The 22,717-nt window shown below is 46.1% G+C and overlaps 1 protein-coding gene and 1 non-coding gene across 2 annotated transcripts in view; one reads left to right on the top strand and one right to left on the bottom strand.

Annotated features, from left to right (window-relative positions):
- Positions 1 to 22,717, bottom strand: part of GALNT2 (polypeptide N-acetylgalactosaminyltransferase 2) — a 1,373,297-nt gene that overhangs the window by 202,669 nt on the left and 1,147,911 nt on the right. The window contains exon 2 of the mRNA XM_050769229.1: positions 15,746 to 15,937. Coding sequence (XP_050625186.1) covers positions 15,746 to 15,871 — 126 coding nt within the window. The 5' untranslated portion in view covers positions 15,872 to 15,937. The remainder of the gene's footprint in view (positions 1 to 15,745; positions 15,938 to 22,717) is intronic.
- LOC126945034 (U7 small nuclear RNA) lies at positions 21,294 to 21,352 on the top strand. Its single transcript, XR_007722274.1, has one exon. It is a non-coding gene; the product is annotated as a U7 small nuclear RNA (small nuclear RNA).

The following is a 22,717-nucleotide window of genomic DNA, read 5'->3' as shown; positions in this document are numbered from 1 at the left end:
TCCCTGCTCCATCATCCCAGCTTCCCTGCTCCATCATCCCAGCTCCCTGCTCCATCATCCCGCTCCTCACTCCATCATCACGGCTGCCAGCTCCGTCATCCGGGCTCCCTGCTCCATCATCCCGTCTCCCTGCTCCATCATCCTGGCTTCCCTGCTCTATCATCCCGGCTTCCTTGATCCATCATCCCGGCTCCCTGCTCCATCATCTCAGCTTCCCTCCTCTATCATCCCAACAGCCATGCTCCATCATTCCAGCTCCCTACTCTTTCATCTCAGCTGCCCTGCTCCATCATCCCAGCTGCTCTGCTCCATCATCCTAGCTCCCTGCTCCATCATCCAAGCTCCCTGCTCCATCATCCCAGTTCATCAACCCGACTCCCTGTCCATCATCCTAGCTGCTTGTTCCATCATCCTGGCTCCCTGCTCCATTATCCAGCTGCCCTGCTCCATCCACAGCTGTCCTGGTCCTGCTCTATCATCCTGAACCCCCTATTCTCTCTGCAAGCTCCCCTGATGTATCAAGCCTGGATCCCCTGCTCTATCATCCCAGCTGCCTAACTAGCACTCCAGTGTGTACGTTCCATGCGTATGACTTCCTCTGAGCAGGGGCAATGGCTAGGTTTCTACGCTTTATCCACGATTTATATGTGTGCCTCCCTCTCCTGACAACCACTACACTCCCTTCCTGGAATAAATAAATAATAGAGAAATGATAAAAGGTACTCTCCTCTGACTCAGCACTAAGAAAGTAGGGACAAGGAGAGCCCGCTGCAGGAGGAATGGCGCACTGGAGATATCTCCAATGTGGGCCGGCTCCAGAGGCCCTAGGAAGACATGAGCAGCCTGAATGGCTGTGGAACTGAAAAGGTAAGGCAGGGCTTAAAGCCAGACACCCACGAAATCACCAACCCATCAGTTCACTCAATCACATCCATTAATCCATTAGGCCTGCTTTGTTCTATGGTGCCCCTGGGAACCTACACAGCACTTTGACCAATTAGAGAACCTTAAAAATGTAACCCAAATGTGACACCGGCTTCATTTAGCACCACAGCTTCACCTTACACAAAGAAACAGAGACCTTCCCAGACAGAAGGCAATTCCACATGGCCCAAAGGAGAGACACGGACCAGAGAAAAAGGAAGGAAAAGCCTGCCTCACCACGGGCCCCTGCACCCGATTGACACTCCTAGTCCAAAAATTCACACCTGATGTCACTAATGACCTACAGGTCTGCTCCAAGAAAGACCCCTCCTGGGTCAGAGAAGCTGAGCCAGACCGGCCCCAGAAGTACCTGCGGGAAGCGGGGGCAAGCACAAATAAACGCCCTTACTAAGCTCGTCAGCATCATCTTCACCAGCTCACTAACTCCCTTTTCCAGATGAGGAAAGGCAAGCCAGTGTCCCATAGCTACTCCATAGTAACAGCAGGATGTGAACCTGGTCTAACGTGACAGGCCAGGCTCCCAAGCACTGTGCCATCCTTCCTCGTCATGGTTATCATGACCAAACATCCGGGTTTTTACACAGGTTATTCCTCCTTAAAATCATCACAGAGTGTATCTAGTGATCTGCAATCCAGTTGTGAGTTGTCTTAATTAGAGCCATCAGCAAAGCCACAGGAACACTTTGCTAACTGACAGAACTAGTCCTCAGCCCTCACAGGGGGGCTTTGTTGCATTGCCACAATTATTAATTTGTCTTCCACTTGTCACTCACCTACAGTTTCAAAAGCAAGCCAGAAACTGAACTAATGAAAGAACATTTACTAATTAAAACCTTGCAGAAAAGTTTTCAAATAACACGCTATATTCAGATAGTTAACAGCTCAAGATGTTGAAAAATTCAGTTGCCAATAAGAGTATTAAAAAATTAAACAGCACGCACTTAAAAACCATATCCCCGTATAATTTTTCAAAGACGAGCTGAAAAAGATTAAGGGTGGAACTGGGAAATAATCTGCCGGCCACCGAACACTGGATGGGGAAAGGGCTCTGCCCCAGAGCTACCTGCAGACCGCCAGGGGCCACTCGGTCCTCACACCAGCTGGCTGGGGGACCCTGCCCAGCTTCCTCATGCTGTCTGGGGCTCAGATTCCCCACCTGTGGAAGAAGCAAAGGGCTGCAGGAGCCCCTTCATCCTCACACTCCTTCCAAGACAACCCACCTACCTAGGAACGCCTGTTTCAGGCATGGTCTGCGGAGGCTGGAGGCGCTTTCGAGGAAAGTAGGTTGGTTCGCTTTAAACCTGGCAGAGGAGGCTGGCTCTGGCGGGGGAACAGGAGCCTCTGGGCTCGTGAATGCCTGCAACGTGTCACATGTGGTGTGAGAGCACACTGGTGCAGCTTCCCCAAGAACCCGTGTCAACACCTCCCCGCCTTTAAAGTGACAGTTAACATTCAACAGCAGTTAACACTTTAAAGCACTTACTATGTATGTACCAGGCACCATTCTGAGCATTTTACATAAACTAATTTATTCATCACTGAACAACCTGATGATAGGTGAATGGGGAAACTGAGGCAATGAAGGGTTAAGTGACTTGCCTGAGGCCACAGAGTTAACTGGATAAGCCAGAATGCACACTCAGAGTCTGCTCTGGAGCCCAGGCCAGTGGCCCATGTGCTATGCATCCTCTCTGCCATGTCACAGCAGCCCCAGAAAGACACCCAGACCTAGCTGTCCACCAAGAGCTCCCATGCACAAGCCTCCTGGGTTTCTGCGTCAAACAAGGCTACGGCCAGAAACAGGCAAAACTGCTTCCAAAGCCCCCAGTATGGATTTACAGAGTCACCCTGGCAACCTGCTGATGCTAGACCTTCCCTCTGGCATCAGGACCTAAAGGGCAAGTGGTCAGAGCAACCACTGCTTGGGACATCACACTGCTTCATGCACCGGGCCTGATGTCAAGGCCTGCTCCCTAGGTCAACAGGACTTGAATTTCTGCAGAAAGCTCCGACTCTGAACACACATCAGTCCTCCACCAAGGCGTCCCCTTCTCTACAGTAACCTAAAATAATAACTCATACGGCGGATAAGAGCTTTGCTTCCAAACAACTACGGCACATTTGATAATGATGTCGGCGCTTTGCAACACTGGAAAAAAAAATTAGATCCTTATTAGATCATCAAAAATACCCTTCTGGGGCCAGCACAAGGAAAATGACTCCACACACTCTCCACTGCCAGATGAGGAGAAAAATACTCTAAAATAAAACCTATGTCTTAGATACAAATACTACAGCAATTATGACATATGCCAAGTCACACTGATTACCAGGAAGAGGGGAAACTTTACCTCTATTCCTTTTCTTTCTAAAACAAAGGACACCCAACTCACATCTTCCTAGGCAAATGCTTAGTGACCCAGATTACTTCTTGATCCATAAGAACGTGTGAGCTCCTAAGTTAATGAAGCGCAGACAAAGGCCGAGCCTCAGCAGCCCTTGGCATAGGGACATTCCTCATGAGCCCCTGTCTGCCTCTATGAGCCCAATTATGAGGCCTGGACAGCCACAGTTACGTTCCTTTCATGACAGCCAGCCTCAGGCCTGGAGCTTAGACCACCCAAGAACCCAGACTTGAATTACATTCTCCTCCCAGCTCTCTGCTTCTCGGTCATCCACATCAGCAGTTTCAATAAAGGTTTAGTAGATGATCACCAGCCCCAGTAATCAGCACCTTCAAAGCCTGAAGCTGCAGTTCTGCATCAGCAAAAGGGAAACCTGCTATTTGTAACTTGATGTTTCAGAGACCATAGCTCTAAGACCAGGACAGCCAGGGCTGACTTTCTCCAGAGCCATATTTTAGGCAGGTGAAGGCACATTGAAATTCTAGTCCCAACTTTGCTACTGCATGACCCGTGGGGCAGGCTAATAACCTTCGGGTCCATCAGAAACTGTGTGTGAATGTGGGAAGAAAAGCTGTTCTTTTCTCCCCAGCTGTTCATTCTCCCAGGCATGCTGAAAAGCAAGATAAATGAGCAATGGCTCTAAAGCGTTCCAGACATCTCAGAGACAAAGCTGAAATAAATTTGAAGTACTAGGAATTATACCTTACAGAAGACACACAGTATCATAATTTGCTGAAATCTCTCATTTACAAATACCACATAAAATAGCCTTTAGCATTAATATCTTGTTGGGAGAACAAAAAGGACTAACACATATTTATTAATGGTCTCCCACTCAGCTTCCTAAGTCATCCACAGCTCCTGAAGGACAGCTTATAACCGCAAGCAAAGCTGCCTAGCATGAGTGAAAAATCTGGCAGAAAGACTGAACATAAAGAGGTGCCTGGCAAATGAGAATGGTGTAGTCAAGACAATAAAACATCTGGCTGGGCGCAGTGGCTCACGCCTGTTGTTCCAGCTACTTGGGAGGCTGAAGTGGAGAATCGCTTGAGTCCAGCAATTTGAGGCTGCAGTGAGCTATGATCATGATCATGCCACTATACTCCAGCCTGGGTGACTGGGTAAGACCCTGACTCTAAAATAAATAAATAAAATGAAATAAAACATCTACAGTGAACTCTGGTGGGTAACAGGGTCTTTGGTCCACAGGGCAGTCTGCTTAGGCAGAAGTGATCTCACAGACCACCTGAGCTCATTCTCTACCACCAGAGACTGCACCAGGATTAGCAATTTCCAAAGAATGTAGATACTCCTCACAGAAGAAACAGCAACCAATGTTGCTTCCCTGGTGATATAGGCACTAAGCCAGGATCTAACGTGACCTCTGAAGCTCCCTATGAAAATATCTGTGGAATATCCCAAACTACAGAAGAGGTGTGAGGCCGAAGCACCTCTGGACTAATGCGATCACAAAGCCTTACAGTTGCTTTTTACAAAAATACTAGTTTTCAGCTACTTCTTTAATTTATGCTGCATACATCAGTAAATCTCTTTTTAAATTTTTTTAATGAACTTTTCAGAAGTACACAAAAATAAAACAGTAGAATGAACTCCATGAATCCACTGGTCAACTTCAATAGCGCATCTGGCTTCCTCCATGATTCTCCCCCAAATATGATACATTGTATCCACAGTTTGTATTGTTCTTCAAAAAATAAGGATTTTTGAATAATATAACCACTAATAAAGTAGGAACTGCCTTAATTTCATCTACTTATTCAGTCCTTGTTCAACTTACCCTTAATTTTAAACCAAAGTCTCCCTCTCAAAATATGTTCGTTTGTTCAGTGATTGTAAGCGTTCCCCTGCAGATGCCAGCATTCAATTTGGTAACCTGTGTACAGAAAATGCTCAAGGCCGGGCACAGTGGCTCACACCTATAATCCCAACACTTTGGGAGGCTGAGGCAGGAAGACTGCTTGAGCCCAGGAGTTCAAGACCAGTCTGGGCAACATAGTGAGACATCATCTCTACAAAAAAAAAAAAAAAAAAAAAATCAAAAAAGTTAGCTGGGTGTGGTGGCGTACACCTGTGCTACCAGCTATTCGGCAGGCTGAGGTGGGAGCATAGATTGAACCCAGGAAGTCAAGACTGCAGTGAGCCATGATCACAACACTGCACTCCAGCCTGGGTGACAGAGCCAAACCCTAACACACACACAAAAAAAAAAAAGCTCAAAAATGTTTCTGAATGGGTTCATACTCATCAGCTCATCAGCTGCTCTGTCAAAAATAAAAACCAGAAGAACTTCGGTTGATGTGGATTCTGGGACTCAGGAGTAAACAGGTAAAAACATACACATTAAAAGGAGGATTCCCAGTCTTCTTTATCAGTGACAGAAGGCTTGAAGCCGAGTTCTTATAAAGGTGAGCAAGTACAGTCATCCATCAGTATCCTCAACATTGGTTCCAGGAACCCCACTCCCCCGACCAAGGATAGCAAAATTCACAGGTGCTCAAGTCCCTTATATAAGATGGTGTAATGTTTGCATATAACCTAACACACACCCTCCCTTATACTTTAAATCATCTCTATATTACTTATAATACCTAATGCAGTGCAAATGCTAGGTAAATGGTTGTTATACTGTATTGGTTTTTAAATCTGTTATTTTTATTCTAGTAGTGTTACTTTTTTTTTTCCCCCAAATATTTTCAACCCAAGGTTGGTTGAATCTGCAGATGTGCAACCCGCAGATATGAAGGCCCAACTGCAGTGTGACACATGAGAAAAGGAAAGGCTGTAATTGGTCAATTCTAAGATGCCCTTTTTTCAGCCACCCCCAATTGGAATGCGGCTCACAATCAATGATGTCGTCAATGCTATGGGCTGGACGAGGCCCATGATGCATTGTTACCAGCCCATGCTCAATCATCCAAATCTGCAGGACAAACACATCAATGACTTAGAAGAGAATCCCAGAAACAACAATGAAGCAAGCACTCTTAATCCCTAAAAAACAAATCACGGTGGGATAGGAATGGATGGTAAATTGAGGAGTTAGGCAAAATTCCCAGAAGAGTCAAAAGCTGGCTACCTCGACTTAATTGCCAAGCTGTCTTCAGAGTCCAGAACCAATGGCTCTCAGTGTTTTTATGGATTATTTTCCTTAGGAAATGCTACATCACCAGCGCTCTTGGTGGCACAGTGGATGACTCTGTTTGAAGAAAATAGGCACTAACATCTGAGTCAAAAAGTGACTCAGAGTGCTTGGACTCTGAAAAAGTTTTAGAACACTTTGCTCAATGTATTTCACTTATATTTTCCTTTGTATCTATCTATGCCCGAGAGTGATATATGGAAAAATCGATGTCTCAGTCTGAAAGAGCTCTTTCAATAAGTAGAAAATAAGAACGCCAACTGATAAGAGCCCATTGTGTCACAGTTCAATGGACAGTGTTTTTTCTTTCCCAGTGGTCCACAAAATAATGGCATGTTTGACAAATAATGGCCTCTCAGAATTGATGAAAAAGGTGTATTCCAGACACAGGGGAAATTAGTGATGATCTAAAGTGAGACAAGAAGACAACAAAGTGAGCTCTCTGGCATAGGGGACGGGGCAGGACAACGGCGGGAGGGGAAGGACAGTGCGGCAGAGCAGGCCTTTCAAAGGTCACAGATCAAAAGCTCAACATCTAGGTCAAGGGGAAAGCCCTAGAGGCAGGAAGGAGTAAGACAATGAGACTGGGAGGCATCCCAGGCTAGGCCAACCCTCTCATCATCCAGGACAGCCATACAAATCCCCCCACCCAACAGTCATCTACACTTACCCAAATCCTGATAACAGAGTACTTAATTTATGGGCATCTCCAAAACACAGGCCTTTAATTTGCACTGGCTCCTCAAGCTCTCACAGGGCAATTTAGCTAAGAAAGACCCTTCATTTGAAGTGCGTCATTTTTCTAGGGCAGCACCCTGTCAGGAAGAGAAGAGTTCACTCCCTGGGCCAGTCTCTGACGCAGAGAGGAAGAAACCTCGATGGCCGCTCTTGAATGCGAAGGCCTCTCAAATTACCTGTTCTTTTTGCCACCATGTAAATGCTCCACTTGTTTTATCCAGAAGTACACTGGACGCTGGGTGCCTAGCCATCTCAATGGTTTTATGGGATTGGTAACTACCAATCCCATAAAATATCTAATGACCCCTCATAAATGAGAATGGCCTCTATGAAAAGCACCTGCATGCCCTCACCTTGAGAACCAGGACCAGCTACAACTTCCCACAGTTCCAACTCCCTAAGTGGCTCTGGGTGATGAAGTCACATCTCCACTTTATTGTTCCCAAGTACAATACTATCAATCACAGAAGCTCAGTGTTACCCACATTGCCAAGAATAACCCCCATCTCCAAAGCCCGGGTACCAGGCAGGCATCTGATCTCTGGTTTCCTGCAAACATGAATCAACAACCCCCACTCCCACCCCCAGCAACTCCCAAAAATCACATCACAGTGGAAATCCTGTCCTGGAAAAAGCGCACAGGGACCTAGGGGGATTCCTCGTTAAACAGCAATATGTGCAGAAAGCACTTTAAGAATGTGTAGTGTTCTTCCACAGTGCACCTAACAATGAATGACTGACCCAATCCAGCTTGGCGCTTCACAGAAGTCGGCTCAGGAATCAAGAAATGAGATTGTTCCACAAGCATATTCTACAAAGCTGATCAGCAAATTAAACTGCTCGGGCAGCTGCAGGTCCGTAGTAAGGGAGGCGATTATGACAGTACACACAACCTTTTAACCAGGATGCGTTCGTGCCTCATCGAGGAGACCAGAACAAGAACAGGTGACCAAGATGTCCACAGCATGGAGGGAAACTCCACCACTAGCCAACCAAAGGCAACATCCTTCGGGAAAGAAAACTGGCTCGTTTGTTTAGCAAAAGAAACCAAGGAGTAGAGAGATCACCGAAAAAGAGGCTGGACAAAGCTGAAACCAGGGGCTGCCAATGAAGCCGAGGGAACCACAATGGCTCCCTCTTAGTCTCAGCTCCAATCCTGCCTTCCCCAGGAGCCTACGTCATCACCACTTTAATACTGCAACTACCCTTCCGCCCTGATTCCTAATCCCCACGCACTGCTCTGTTTTTTCCACAGCATATAGCACCTTTCTGCACGCTACGTAACTGACATTGTATCTACTGTCTGGCTCCCCACAGCTCCCCACTAGAATGAAAGCTCCAAGACCACAAGGATTTCATGTCTGTTACAACCACTGATGCACTCCCAAACACTCAAGCAGTGCCTGGCACATAGGAGGGTCTCAAGAGATACTCATTCAAAGAATCAGTGAAAAGAACCAGAGCCAGTTTTAATCTCTGCTCATTCTGAAGAGGCAGCTGAGGACTGCTGCCTTCAGGAGAGGCAGAGGCCTGGAAGGTAAGAACACAAATTCCATGGAGCAAAAGGTAAAAATGAAGAAAAGAGCGGCCGGGCGTGGTGGCTCACGCCTGTAATACCAGCACTTTGGGAGGCCGAGGTGGGTGGATCACCTGAGGTCAGGAATTTAAGACCAACCTGGCCAACGTGGTGAAACCCTGTCTCTATTAAAAATACAAAAATTAGCCGGGGGTGGCGGTAGGCGCCTGTAATCATAGCTACTCAGGAGGCAAGGGCACAAGAATCGCCTGAACCCAGGAGGTGGAGGTTGCAGTGAGCCGAGATCGTGCCACAGCACTCCAGCCTGGGTGACAAGAGTGAGACTTTGTCTCAAAAATAAAAAATAAAAAATAAAAGCAAAACAGACCAACGCTACTATCAAAGCATTACCGAATGCGCATCTGCTCCAAGATGCCTTCCAGGAACGTTCCAAACGAGGCCGTAGTACGAGGGCACTGCCGAGGCAAGGAAGGGACATGGGAGGCCCAGGGAGCAGGAGTAAGCCAGGTTCACTGATGGCTGCCAGAAACCCTCGGCCAGGAGTTGCAGAAAAACCCCACTGCCTCCAGAGGCCCTGACGAGATCGCTTCCACCAGACAACCCTGGGTCTGCCACCTGTGAGGTCTGCGACCTTGGAAAAGTCACTTAACTTAAAAAGCCTGGAAAAGCTTTTTAAATGTAAGCCTATGAGTGAGATTCTAGGTGACAGTTTTTGTTTTTCTCCAAATCCGGCCCTGATGAATCACTGTCATCTACATTTCAGCATGCTAAGAAACCTAATCCATAGAAAACATCCCATGCTTCTGGGGCCCGTACTAGTAGACATGACTAAGTGCAAAAATGCCTGCGTTTCACCCTGTGCTGCAGGAGGCAAGAGCCAGGCAGGAGCACAGTGCCACCTGCTTAGAGCAGGGAACCCTAGAAAGGTGGGCGCCCATCAGGGAAGACAGGTTAGTGCCTTGAGTTCCCGTTTATTTCCATGATTTACAATAGAAAAAGGTGGGAGAGGCTTTCTGGACTAGGCAGGTAATCTGAAGACAGCTTTCCTGCCAACTCCACACTGGGTTCATCATGAAGATCAAGCACAGGCCCAAGGTGAGGGAATCTTCACACTGTTAAGAGAACAAGGTCAAGTTTCATTCTAAGGACAGGAGTGATAACTGGTGAGCACACACCAATGAATTCAATGTAATTCTCCAGAGAGGAGAGTTCCCCGCCAGGCCCAGTCTATCCGAGACCCGTTCAGGAGGGTTTGCATATGGAAGTACCAAGGCATCCCTTCTCCTTAAAAACACCTCACCCATAAGGCAGTCTAGAGGCAAGGCCACAAGATTACAATGGTGGAACCAGGACTCTCAACAGTAACACCAAATCGAAGACTTACTCAAGGGGAAAAGGGATTGTTCCCATCATGGAAGTGAGGCTAGGCCTCCTTCTATCCAAGTGGCACATTTTCAGGGGTGACAATCAGCACATTCACTATGGCACAAGCACAGAAGTGGGTCCAAGAGGCCCCTCAAGTGGCAGGATTCAACCCTTTTACTGCTGAACATGGGAAAGAGATCCCAAGGAAAGATCAGGGCAGCTAGGAACTGGAGGGCACTCGGGGGACCTCAAGACAAGGCATACGTGCCAACCAGCATGGAAGTGCCTCACTGTTACATGTGTGTGGCATGGCTATGCCACTGTGTTTCCATCTGCATATCCACTGACTTGCACGGCTCAGCATCACCCACACAGAGCTTCCAGAAGAGGCTTCGCAAGGACAAAAGCACAAAAACGAACCGGGAGCGCAGACTTGGCCAGGTTTGGGTGTTTTCTCATCACGTGAATTCGGCTGGGCGCTCCGGGAGACTTCACAGGCTTTTCCCAGGAATACCTAGCTTCCCTTCCTGGGATCGCAGCCAGAGCCTCACAGTCAACTCCTGCGTACACCTGTCTCTGTCCCAGGCAGCCTCACTCCCCGCCCCACCACACCTCCTCTCACTAAGCCCACTGCCTCTGGACTTGCTAGAAGTTAGGCAGAACAGTGGCCTTGCCTGCTCTGACACTAAAATCAGTATCTTCCCAAACTGACTTCCCTCTCCCCAAAGCCCTGAAAAACATGAGCAGTAGCAAGAAGAAACTACGTCTTCCCTGACCCGATCTCCCCCACCCCTCTCCCATCGTTTTTCTGACCACCTCTTCCTCTGTTCCAAATGGGAAACCAACGACTCACCCATCACTCATCCAAACAGGAGCTAGGGTGGAGAAGCTGACAGTGGGCCTGAGGACTCAGAAAACCTTCTCCAGCCTCCCAGGTGTCCCCCACCCCAAGGTCCGCAGAGCCTGGGCAAGCTGAGCCCACTCCGTGCTGGGTGTAGCAGCAGCTTTTCCATTTTGCTCAAGGGTCTAGGGAAGAGCTCGTTACTTTTGCACTGTTTAGCAGTCACACAATCTGTTTCCATTATGTTTGCTGACCCGGAGGCAGCCACAACTTCAGTCCAGAATAGGGAAACTTTATTTTCTTTAAAGAGAGAAATTTATGTTCCAGTGACATTGTCAGATGATCTGGCTACACAGTGGTTTTCCCTGCTACTGTCCTCCCTATGTCAACTTCAAACTCTCACTTCAAGTGGACTTTCTTTAAACGCCAAACTGATGATAGGTGGCAAGGAGTGGTATTGGTGTGCCCCTCTGCACCCACCCAGACACGCTCACAGATTTTTGATACCCATTAAACCACATGAGGGTCCCAGGCTCGACCTCAAGTCACGCATGCTTCCAGTGATCACAGCGACCTGCCCTTCTAACAAAAGGGGCAGGCATACAGAGGGAGAGTGGTGGAGCTCAGAACCTGGGACCCCACTACAGGAACCCCTTACTCAGACACGTCTACCCACTGGTGGACACTCCAAATGCCTAACCACCAAGGCAAGCTGTACCCTCCACCCACATTCCTGATGGCTGCCCACTACTGAGATCCCCATTCTGACACCACAACTGGGTACGAGAGAGCTGGCATGGTGTCTGGACAACTTCCCAAAAAGTCCATCTCTAACAGCATTTAAGATTCATAGCCCAAACCCCAAACAAACCAGTCAGATCAATCTCAGAGGTGGGGATGAGGGATTAAAAAAAAGAAAGACAACCATTTTCCAGAAAGCAAGAAGTATATCAGGAATATCGTGAACTTAAGATTCCCGGTTCACTATACTTTCAAGGGAATATTCAGGCTTTTACTTTTTCATTTTCCTCTTTTAGAGATAGCAGTTATTCAGTACCCACGAACAGTATTTAATTCTCCAAACAAGGCCGTGAGGTAAGAATGATTATTCCCACAGCAAAGATGAGGAAACTGAGGGTCAGAGAGGTTCAATGCATCCGTGAAGGTCACTAAGCACAAAGAGGTAAACAGCTAGGTCTCACTCAACGCCAATAAGTGGATTTGTGCCATTTCCCTTTATTTGAATGTCTACTACTAGCTCAGAAACATTACTGGTTCCCAAATTAAGAACCAACAAGTTAGCTTGGCATTTGAAGCCCGTTACAATTTAGTTCTGAATTTCTCCAACTTTACACCCTAACGTTCCCTTCCATGTGTACCATGGTCTAGCCCGGCAAGATCCTTCACTGTTCCAAGAAATAACCTGCCCGCCTCCCCCCCCGATTCCTAGAAGATCCCACCTAAAGTCCCCCACACTTGGACTCTCGGGCAAGGGCTACAGGACTTGTGCCAGCTCAGGGAATAAGGGTGATGCTACTGTGCAAAGTGAACAGGCTCCCGGGGCTCCGGATCATGTCCCTCAACTAACACTGTCCCTTACCTCCCAGCATGTAGGCGCACAGGCAAGGGGTCTCGGGCTCCACACACACACACACAGCAGAGAGAAAACCCTTCCCTTTCCACCCTAAACAGCCACACTCCACCCACAGGCAGCTTCATTTCCAGAGAAATCCCTTCCACTCTTCTGCGGCTCCATCCACTGCCAGCATACCAAAGCCCAGGGGAGACTTAACATGCTTAAAATTTTAAAGCATTTAAGAAGCTCAAAGGAAAGGAACCCTTGAAGTGCAAATCATCAATTTAGGAGGAAAGAGCAAAATATGGGGGGAAAGGGTATGGACACAAATGTAAATGAAATGTAATTTTAAACAATATTTTGCATGAACTGCTTTAACAGACATGTCCTCAACCTGGGTGTTGAGTCCTGAGTTGTGCGGCAGTGCCTGAGATTGGTTCTCAGCGCTCCCTCCTGCTTAGTTTATTAAACCTGCAATCTGAGGTGAGCTGGCTCTCTGGGTTTTGCCAAGTGGAGAATAACAGTTCTGTGATGAGTTACTTAACAGGCAGGGCACACAATGACAAGCCTGGGCTGGGCTGCTGAAGCAGCAGAAATCCTAGTTGGACTCCCCTCAAACGATCCCCAAAGCCCCATACTGCAGCCTTGTACCCTATGAAAAACGTTAGGATGTGCAGAAATTGGCTAAATATGGAATGAGAGCCCTGACTTGAACAGTATGAGGCAAGAGAAAAATATAGGTCCACTTATCTCTAAAAAACTATAGCGAGCTTTTAAATTCTGCCTTTCTGTGCATGGCCCGCTATCTTTTTTTATGTCCATGCTTTACAAGCCAAACAAACCACGTGCTTTTTTTTTTTTTTTTTTTTTTTTTTTTTTTTTTTGGTATGAGAATGAACTAAATTTAGAGACACTTCTAGTGTCTAAATCCATGGAAACAATTGGGGAGGAAAGAGGACTACACGATTTTCCTATAGATCAGGCATTTTCCTATAGATCACGATTTCCTGTAGGATCAGGCATTCCTATAGGTCAGCCCTATAGATCAGGGCTCTATTTACCCCCTTCAGAAACCATCTTCCCAGGGTCCACCACACAAAGTTAATGAGTCCTCCACTGCAATTTCAAAAGCTATTGCATTTACGCACCTCTTCCTCAAGTGACAAATCACTAAAGCATTCTAAGGGCTAGGATTAAATTTTATGGTTCGTTGACAGAAAGAATAGAATCCCAAATCACCAATCTATGTGTAATTGTTCATTTCCCCCACTTTTTCTACCTGGTCTCCGTACCTTTCCATATTGCCACCAGGAATTCTTTAAAAAAATAAAAAAGAAAGAAAAACTAAGAATCACACACTTCAGGAGTGTCGGAAGCCTTCTGCATGGAAGACCCCTCACACCATCCAGCAACTGAAGCCCACCAGAGTGAGGAATCAGCCTCCGGGAGGGGAACAAGCAGGTTTGCTCTTTCTAATCACGTGTACTAATGAAAGTGGCAGACTAAGGAAAGAGAAACGCCAAGGGTGGCTTAATGTGTTTGGTTTTCTTTGCATGAAAGGCAGAAAGCTTTGCCAGGTCTCACCAGCACACCAGGCTATGCAGAGTGGCCAAGGCACAGTTTACTGGGAAACAAAGTTTTAAAAAATCATTCCAGTTTGACACGATTATATCTTTGAATGGACTGCACGACTTTTGATGGCTGCATGTTCTTTGCTGTTCAAGAATAAACCAAGTCTTCGCATACATATACTACCTATACCATTTTTTTACAAAAACAGCGCTAACAGTACAGTGTCAGCTCAGAAGCTAGGCCGATTCAGCACGTGGAAAGACGGCTTTATTTCACAAATCCATGTAATTTACCAGAAACCAAATAAGGCACTCATTCCACCTAACATCTTCGGCTATGAATGAATGAATGAAGCAAAGAAAAAGCCTCTGAAGCAGCCAAACCTCAGCGTGGACATTTAGGGGTCTGACTTCAGAACTGAAGTCTGTTCATCTAGTTAGTTCCCTCTGGCTTGTTTCAGCATACCACTCTTGTTCCAACCCAATCACCCGTTGTCCATCTCCATTAACTCAGAATTTCCTGGGTTTGCGGTGACACTAAATGTCACAGTAACGAGGAGGAATTCGGAAAAGAGAACGCTGCTTTCAAAGCCAAGGAGCCAGTAAAACACTACAAACGTCCCCAGCCGGCATGCTCCAGCCCACAGCCCGACGCCCTGCTCTCCCGGCCGGCCGCAGGACCGCACCATCCCGGCTCCTCTCAGCGCTCAGCATCCTCCCGAATGCCAAGGGCCCGGCCAGCCGGAGCGGCGGGACGAGGGCGCGGAACCGCAGAGCGGCTCACACGGTCCCCATAGCCGGATCACTCGGCCCCCGGAGCAGCTTAGAAACACATCCATAGAAGAAGGATTCTCCCTGAAGCGGGGAGTGGGGATGGAAAATGCAAGCGCAGGAGGCCACGTCCGGCTCCTCGCGCGGGAGGGCCGGGTGCCCGGTTGGGCAGAGGGTAACACTGGGACCGCAAGGGGACGGCCGGGACTGCCCTCGCTCGGGGCGCAGGGGCGCACTAGCCCCCGGATCGCACGGGCCCTGGGGCTTTAGTTGGCACGGGAGTGGCCGCCCCTGCCCCTCAAAAGGTAAAGGGCAAAGAAGGTGGCAGAAACAGGGAACCCACGCCCCGCGGAGTGACAGGGGGAAAGGGACGAGGATTTTCAGCCGCTGGTATCAAAGGGCTGAAAAGAAACTTGGACTCCTCTCTCCCGCTGTACACGACGCGTTGGAAAGGCGGTCGCCTCTCTCTCCTCTCCTCCCCACCCCCTTTGTGTTTCCCAACACCCCCATCCCTAAACTTCCAACGGCAGGGGATGGGGCTCCCGGCGGCCGGACAAGACTCGAATTACGACGAACAGAGAGAGGGGTGACGTCCACGAGAGGGGGCGGAGGGGTGAGAAAGGCTGCGGGGGCCGCCCTCTCCGAGCCCGGCGTGCGCAGAGGGGCCGGGTGCACCCCTGCCCTGGGCACTTGGCGCGGAGGCCCGGGACGGGGGCGGGCGGCTCGAGCGGAGGTCTGGGCGGAGGAGCGTAGGGGCGCCGCGGAGCGGGCAGGGGACAGGGGCGCAGGGTGGGGGTGGGCGCAGGGGCCCGGCCGCGGCAGGGCGCTCCACTCACCTTCCTACCGGCGCCGCCGCCCGCTCCCCCGGCCAGCGCGGAGCCGCCCCCCGAGTACATGTAGTAGGCGATGCCCAGCACCCACAGGAAGGCGAAGCAGAGCAGCATCCGCGAGCGCCGCCGCATTCTCCTAACTCGGCCGCCGGCGGGCCGCCGCTGCTCGCGAGTGCTGCCTGGGCCGGCCGCGGGCGCGGTGGGGGCCGGGGGAGGAGCGGAGGAAGGGGAAGGGCGCGGCGGCGGCTCCTCCTCCCGCGCGGGGCTACTGCTTGGCGGCGGCGCGCACTCGGCGCCCGAGCTCCGCCCCGGGCCGGCGGCGCCGCGCGGCGCCCGAGCAGGAAGCGGCGCCCTCGGAGGCGGCGAGGGGGGTCAGGGAGCAAAGGGCGACCAATCGGCTGCGGCTGCGGGGGCCGGGGCGCGGGGCGCGGGAGGGGACTGCCGCGTCTCCATGGCTGCAGCACGCCGGGCTCAGTCGGGAGGGCCTGGGCGCCGCCCCGCCCCCGGCCGCCCTCCAGCCCGCCCGCCCGCCTCCTCAGCGTGCTCCCCCCGCCGGCCGCCCCCTCCCCCGTGAGTGACAGGTGGCTGCCCCGGGACCCGTCTGGAGCGCGCGCACACGTGGGCACAGAGCCTTGCTCACGCACACGGGGCCTCTCGGTTACTGGGGCGGTAGTGGCCCCGGCGCTTCCTCCCCAGACTGTCACCTCTTCAGCCTTGGTCTTTGGGGCCACCTCAGACCCTTAACGGGTTGCTCTTATTGGTCAACTGACCTGAGTTTTTGGTGCAAACCGCCCGCCTGAACCCGACTTTGCTGCTGCTTGCTGCAGTTTTCTCACTAATCTTGCAGCAAAACATTCCTGACCCGCTGGTATCGGTTTTATTTATCTATTTAGGCAGATGTGGAGGTTTTGAGGTAGGAACTGAGAAGGTAATTTTCAAAAGAACATTTTTCTGTGGGTGACAGAGCTATCAATGGTAGAGTTGTTCTTTTCAATAAACGCGAAATGAAGAAGAAAGAAAGCAATAAGATATTGTTTAAAATCTTTTCATTCTTGTTCATTGCTTGCTTTAAAAAGCACACCAAGCATCTTTAATGATACAAGAAAACGATCTGTCTTGTAACAGAATCTGTTAACCTTGGTGATGCCCTTGTAACACGCAGTTTCCAGTGTTTCCTAAGGAAGAGAGAAATTTTACTTAGAACTTGATATGTTAAATGTTGCAGGAGCTTCTCAGAGGATAATGGCAGCTGCCTGAATATATCCCTACCCATATCCTCAACGAAACAAAAACAAACAAGCCTTCAGCATTACTTAGAGAGAATACCATGAACTGAACATTAAATTACTTAAGTAGAAGAAAGAGAAGACATCAAATTCCAACTGAGCTCCCTCCACTATTACCAATGACTTAAGTGAAGTGCAGGGTTGTCATCTCTTTATAAATAGAAAGTCCAACACCAAGAACTAAAAACTGAACAGAGGTCAGGTGCCTTGTTGATCAAGGGAAGAGATTTGAAAGAAAATGGGACAAGAGGTGGGAGCCTTGAAGGAGCCTTGCTTCTGGGAAAAAGTCAGATAAATACAAAAAAGATAATGTCCTTCAGAGGCCTGGCAATGAAGGGAAAGAAGGAAGTGAGAAGGGAAAATTACAAATCCTGCAGAAATAAAAAAAACCGCCAGTCCCCTCCCCAAACACCAACATTATCTATTAAAAACTGTATTTCAGTACACAGATAAAAGAGAACACTCTTGAACTGGGAACCCTGCCTCAAAATGACTAGTAACAGAAAAACATCAAATCAACTGCATATAAAGATTCTGCAAAAAGAAAACAGAAAAATAATCACATTTCTGATGATAAAAAAAAATCATAACATTTTCGCTGATGAAAACCCCCACGATAAAAACCATGAAGCATAAGAAAATTGTAACACCACATATCGAACTGAACGAAGTGTCATGTATTTGTATACACACATACACACACACACACACACACAGCTAGAATAAGAAATTTCAAAAACTAAAGACATAACTAGACAAAAATTAGGAAGAAATGCAACAAGGGTTGAGCAAATTCAAGAAGGAAATTGAAAATAATGACAAAAACTATCCCAGAAACAAAGAATAATTATAAGGTGTCCAAGGGAGAATATATTCAAATGAAAATATGTAAAAGGACACCGAAGAATGGCAAGAAAACAATCAAGAAATTGAAAATAATATAAACATAGAAGTAAAAAGGTTCAGAGAGAAGAGGTTAAAATAAAAGCCAGGAAAGAAAGACCAAAACACACATAACTGGAGTCCCTAAAGTACAAACATTGAACAATAAAACCTAATTAATATTAAAACTATAACCCCAGAAAATAATCCAGGAATAAGGGAAAATTTAAATGTACATGTCAAAAGTGACTTCCATGTACCTTGGGAAATGATCTGGAATTATCAACTCCAAAATATATTTTAGTAAAATGATTAGATTTTAAAGGCAAAAAAGATCAAATTGCTTATAGAGATAAAAATTAATGTGGCATCAGACTTCTGAACAGCAACACAGAAAGCCAGGCAACAGTGGCGCAGCATTAACAAGGAACAAAAGTACCAGGCAGGCCAGGCATGGTGGATCACGCCTGTAATCCCATCACTTTGGGAGGTCAAGGTGGGTGGATCACCTGAGGTCAGACCAGCCTGGCCAACATGGTGAAACCCCATCGCTAAAAAAACATGAAAATTAGCCGGGTGTGATGGCAGGTGACTGTAATCCCAGCTACTTGAGAGGCTGAGGTGGAAGAATCGTTTGAACCCAGGAGGCAGAGGTTGCAGTGAGCTGAGATCACGCCATTGCACTCCAGCCTGGGTGGCAGAGCAAGACTCCATCACAAAAAAAAAAAAAAAAAAAAAAAAAAAGTACCAGGCAGTGATTTTTATACCCCAGCTCTCAAGGGTCAAGGTTATAGGCAAAGAGATGTGACCTGAATGCAAAAATTCAGAGAACATCACATACATGGGCCCTTCATGAGTACTCTTAGAGAATGAGCTTCCTCCAACCAAGAGACAGCTGAGGAAGCCAGCAGAGTGACTAGCGGAGAACATTTTGTATATTCAGTAGGTGAAAGAATAGTGTATACACATTATACTTTCTGATAAACTTAGAACAGGTGCAACTAATGACAACTGGAGGAGAAGGGGAAGAGCAAAGGGAAAATAGAATAAAATCATTGTCTGCAATATCAGTAGCAGGTAGGAGTGAAAGGATACCATATAAAACTGACAGACCAGATGTTAAAAGGTTAGAAACAAAAAATAGGAATTAAGGGTAATATATTAAAAATATAAGTAAAAATCACTAAAAATATACATATTCCCAAATATTGGAAACCCTATTCTAAAACCCCAAAAGTTCTAAAAATAGCAAAGAATACATACCAAATAATGAAAGAAACACAGTAAGTGTAGCACAGTGATGCAGTAGTTATAATAGGAAACAATATGATAGAGCTGAGACCAACCCACATCAGTCATACCAATTTACAAGTGGGCTCAGTTTGCCCTTTAAAAGAAAAGATTTTCAAATGTAGGCATAAAGGAAACCCCAACTCTAAAAAAGCAGGTGCTGTAATTCTGATATCCAACAAAGCAGAGTAGGCCAAAAAGCATTACATGAGATGAAGAGGAACAATTTATAGCCCAAAACCTCACTTCCTAAACACTTATCAATTATATATCATTAGGATTTGATCTGCAAAGTAAAATCATTATTAGTTTGATGAAATAAGGGATATATGATAGAGATTGAACTTTAGACAATGTTAGAGGTAGAAGAAAACAGGTTATGGAAGCCTTTCCATTGTACATGGGGCACGTCTGAAGTCGCTGTAGTTTGTAGACCTGGGAATCAGAAGAATAGCTAGATGTGACATGGCGCACTTCAAAGGCAAAGTTGAAACTACAAAGACAAAATGTATCTCATGAGAACAACTAGAATTCATGAGGACAAACTGTAATGTACCTCCAGTGTTGATTATGAAAAAAAAAAAAATAACAAAAACCCACAGTGAGATACCACTTCATATCCATTAGGATAGCTATTATATAAAACTTTTTTTTTTTTTTGAAATGGAGTCTTGCTCTATCACCGAGGCTAAAGTGCAGTGACACAATCTCGACTCACTGCAACCTCCACCTCCTGGGGTCAAGCCATTCTCCTGCCTCAGCCTCCTGAGCAGCTGGGCCTACAGGCATGTGCCACTATGCCCAGCTAATTTTTGTATTTTTAGTAGAGACAGGGTTTCACCATATTGGCCAGGCTGGGCTTGAACTCCTAACCTCCTGATCCACCTGCCTCAGCCTCCTAAAGTGCTGGGATTACAGGCATGAGCCATTGCGCCCAACCTATAAACCATTTTATAAATAAATAAATAAATAACAAGTGTTGGTGAGGATGTAGAGAAACTGGAACCCTTATGCACTGCTGTCGAAAATGGTGTAGTGCTTCCTCAAAAAATTAAATGTAGAATTACTATGTGATCCAGCAATTCCATTTCTGATTGTATACATAAAGGAATTGAAAGCAGGGATTCAAACGGATGTTTGTACATCCACATTCATAGCAGTGTTATTTACAGTGGCCACAGGGTGGCACAACACATATGTCCATCAACAGATAAATGGATAAATGGACAAACTGTGGTATATCCATACAGTGGAATATTATTCAGCCCTAAAAAAGAAGAAAATTCTAACACATACCAGAACATGGATGAAACTTGAGGACGATATGCTAGATGAAATGAGTGAGACACAAAAAGACAAATACCAAATGATTTCACTTACATGAGTTTCCTACAGTAACCAAAATTGTAGAGGCAAAAAGTAAAATGGCAGTCACCAGGGGCTTGAGGAAGAGAGGAATGGGGAGTTCTCATTATTGTTTATGAGTTCGGAGTTTCAGTTGGGGATGATAACATTCTGGAGATGGATGGTAAATGTACTTAACGGCACAGAATTATACACTTAAAATGGTTACAATAGTAAATTTTATGTTACGTGTATTTTGTCACAATTTGAAAAAACCACAAATGACAAGTTGGGAGAAGTTATTTCCACAACATTATGGATAAAAGGGTAATATCTCTGACATACAAAGTACTTAAACATTAAGGAAAAACCCCAAATCTCCTATAAAAAATGAGGAAAAGCATAAACAGACAATTCATAGTAAAGATCTACAAAGAATCCATAAACATATGAAAAGACATTAAACTTTTCCCGTAATAGAGTTGTAAATTAAAACTACAAAACATACTATTTATCCTCTCATCAAACAGGTAAAAAAATCAAAAGCTTGACAAAACATTCTGTTGGCAAGACTACAAAAAAATAAAATAAAATAAAATAAAATAAAATAAAATAAAATAAGGACGACATCTGTGAACAGATATAGGGTAATATCCAGGATATTTTGTTAAATGAAAAAAGGAAGTTGCAGTAGGGTGTATATCATCTGCTACATTTTCTGTGACAAAGAAGGGACTAGAAAACATACATGTAAGTGTTATAGCTCTTTTAGAACTTGTCTAGGTTTGCTGGTTTTCACTGGAAAACACTCCATGCAGAAAAGAAAAGATACATGTATCTGAGTATTTTGGCAAAACACACATACACACTCACATACACAATAGTGGTAAACCAGAAAGCAATTGAATTGGTTACCTAGAAGGGGTGGGAGGGAAAAGTAGAAGGGATAGGAGAATTGATGCTTCTTTGAGTATACTGTTTTTCCAGGCTTAAATTTTGGAAACATGATAGTGTTCTCTATATTAAAAAAATAAATAAATAAATAAAATCAAGAAAGCTGAGGGGAGAGGAATAAAAACTGAATTCAAACAGAAATATCTGAATCCCATTACATTATAAATGAATAATATAAAGGTTAAAAAAATCAATATTCATAACTTTAAACAAAGTATGCCAGCTATGTGCTCAGACTAGAACTGGAATTTTAAAACCCTTTATTTTTTTCATAGTGTTATGGGTATAGCAATTAAATTATTTTATGCATAGCACGCAATTGAGAAAATCAGAAAATACATTGTTTTGGGGAGCTAAGATTTTCACTATGGAAGAAGGGAGATATAGTATGGGATGGAAGCAGGCAAGAAAGATTCCTGTGGAGTAGATTTGGAATTAGAGATAGCAGTATGAACTCATTATTTCATATACATACACATATCTATGCTCATATGTATGCATATTTAAATAAATATGCATATATATTTCCTAGATCTGTCCACTTAAAGGGCACCGATTAATAATATCCCAGTAGCAATGAGCAACCCTTGCACCCAGATCTTGGTTTCTAAATACCATTCTCCACTGTAAGATTTCACTGGAGAAATTATTGATTCCAGGACTGGAGTCTAGAGGGTATTAAATGAGCCTGGAACATCTTGTTGTACTAGAAAGTAAGGAAGGGCAGAAAGAGTGAGAGAGAGAGAAAGAGAGAAGCAGAGAGAGAGAGAGCACAATGTTAAAAGGACATAGGAGCCAGCTTGAAGGGGCCCCACTGGCTAAATGTAAGACAATATATGCATCAAAATAAACACTGAATAAAGTAGAAATCTAGGTATACACAGTGATAATAAATAAATGGAAAAAAGGGAGAACTCTTTGAGTAGAATGCCAACTGATAGACATTCACGGAAGGGTGGATCGCCATCTTAGAACCATCGCAGTAAAGGTTTGTTTGGAGAAGACACTTCAATGGATGCTCAAGTGGTTAGGTGAGGAGTGTAATGAAAAGGAGGAGATTTATAAGGTCTTCAAATGTCTTTCAACAGACATTTGTTAGTTGCATAATAGACATATTATTCATTGCTGGGTGTGGGTGGTGGTGGTGAGGGGGATGGGGGAATTAGTAGCTGGTGGAGAAACAGGCAGCACCTTGGCCAGTTGACCAAAACTAGCATCACTC

The sequence above is a fragment of the Macaca thibetana genome, chromosome 1 (genome assembly GCF_024542745.1).
Source record: "Macaca thibetana thibetana isolate TM-01 chromosome 1, ASM2454274v1, whole genome shotgun sequence".
NCBI classification, from domain to species: Eukaryota; Metazoa; Chordata; class Mammalia; order Primates; family Cercopithecidae; genus Macaca; species Macaca thibetana.
The sequence above is the reverse complement of the archived record's forward strand: the minus strand, read 5'-3'. Positions and strand labels throughout refer to the sequence as shown.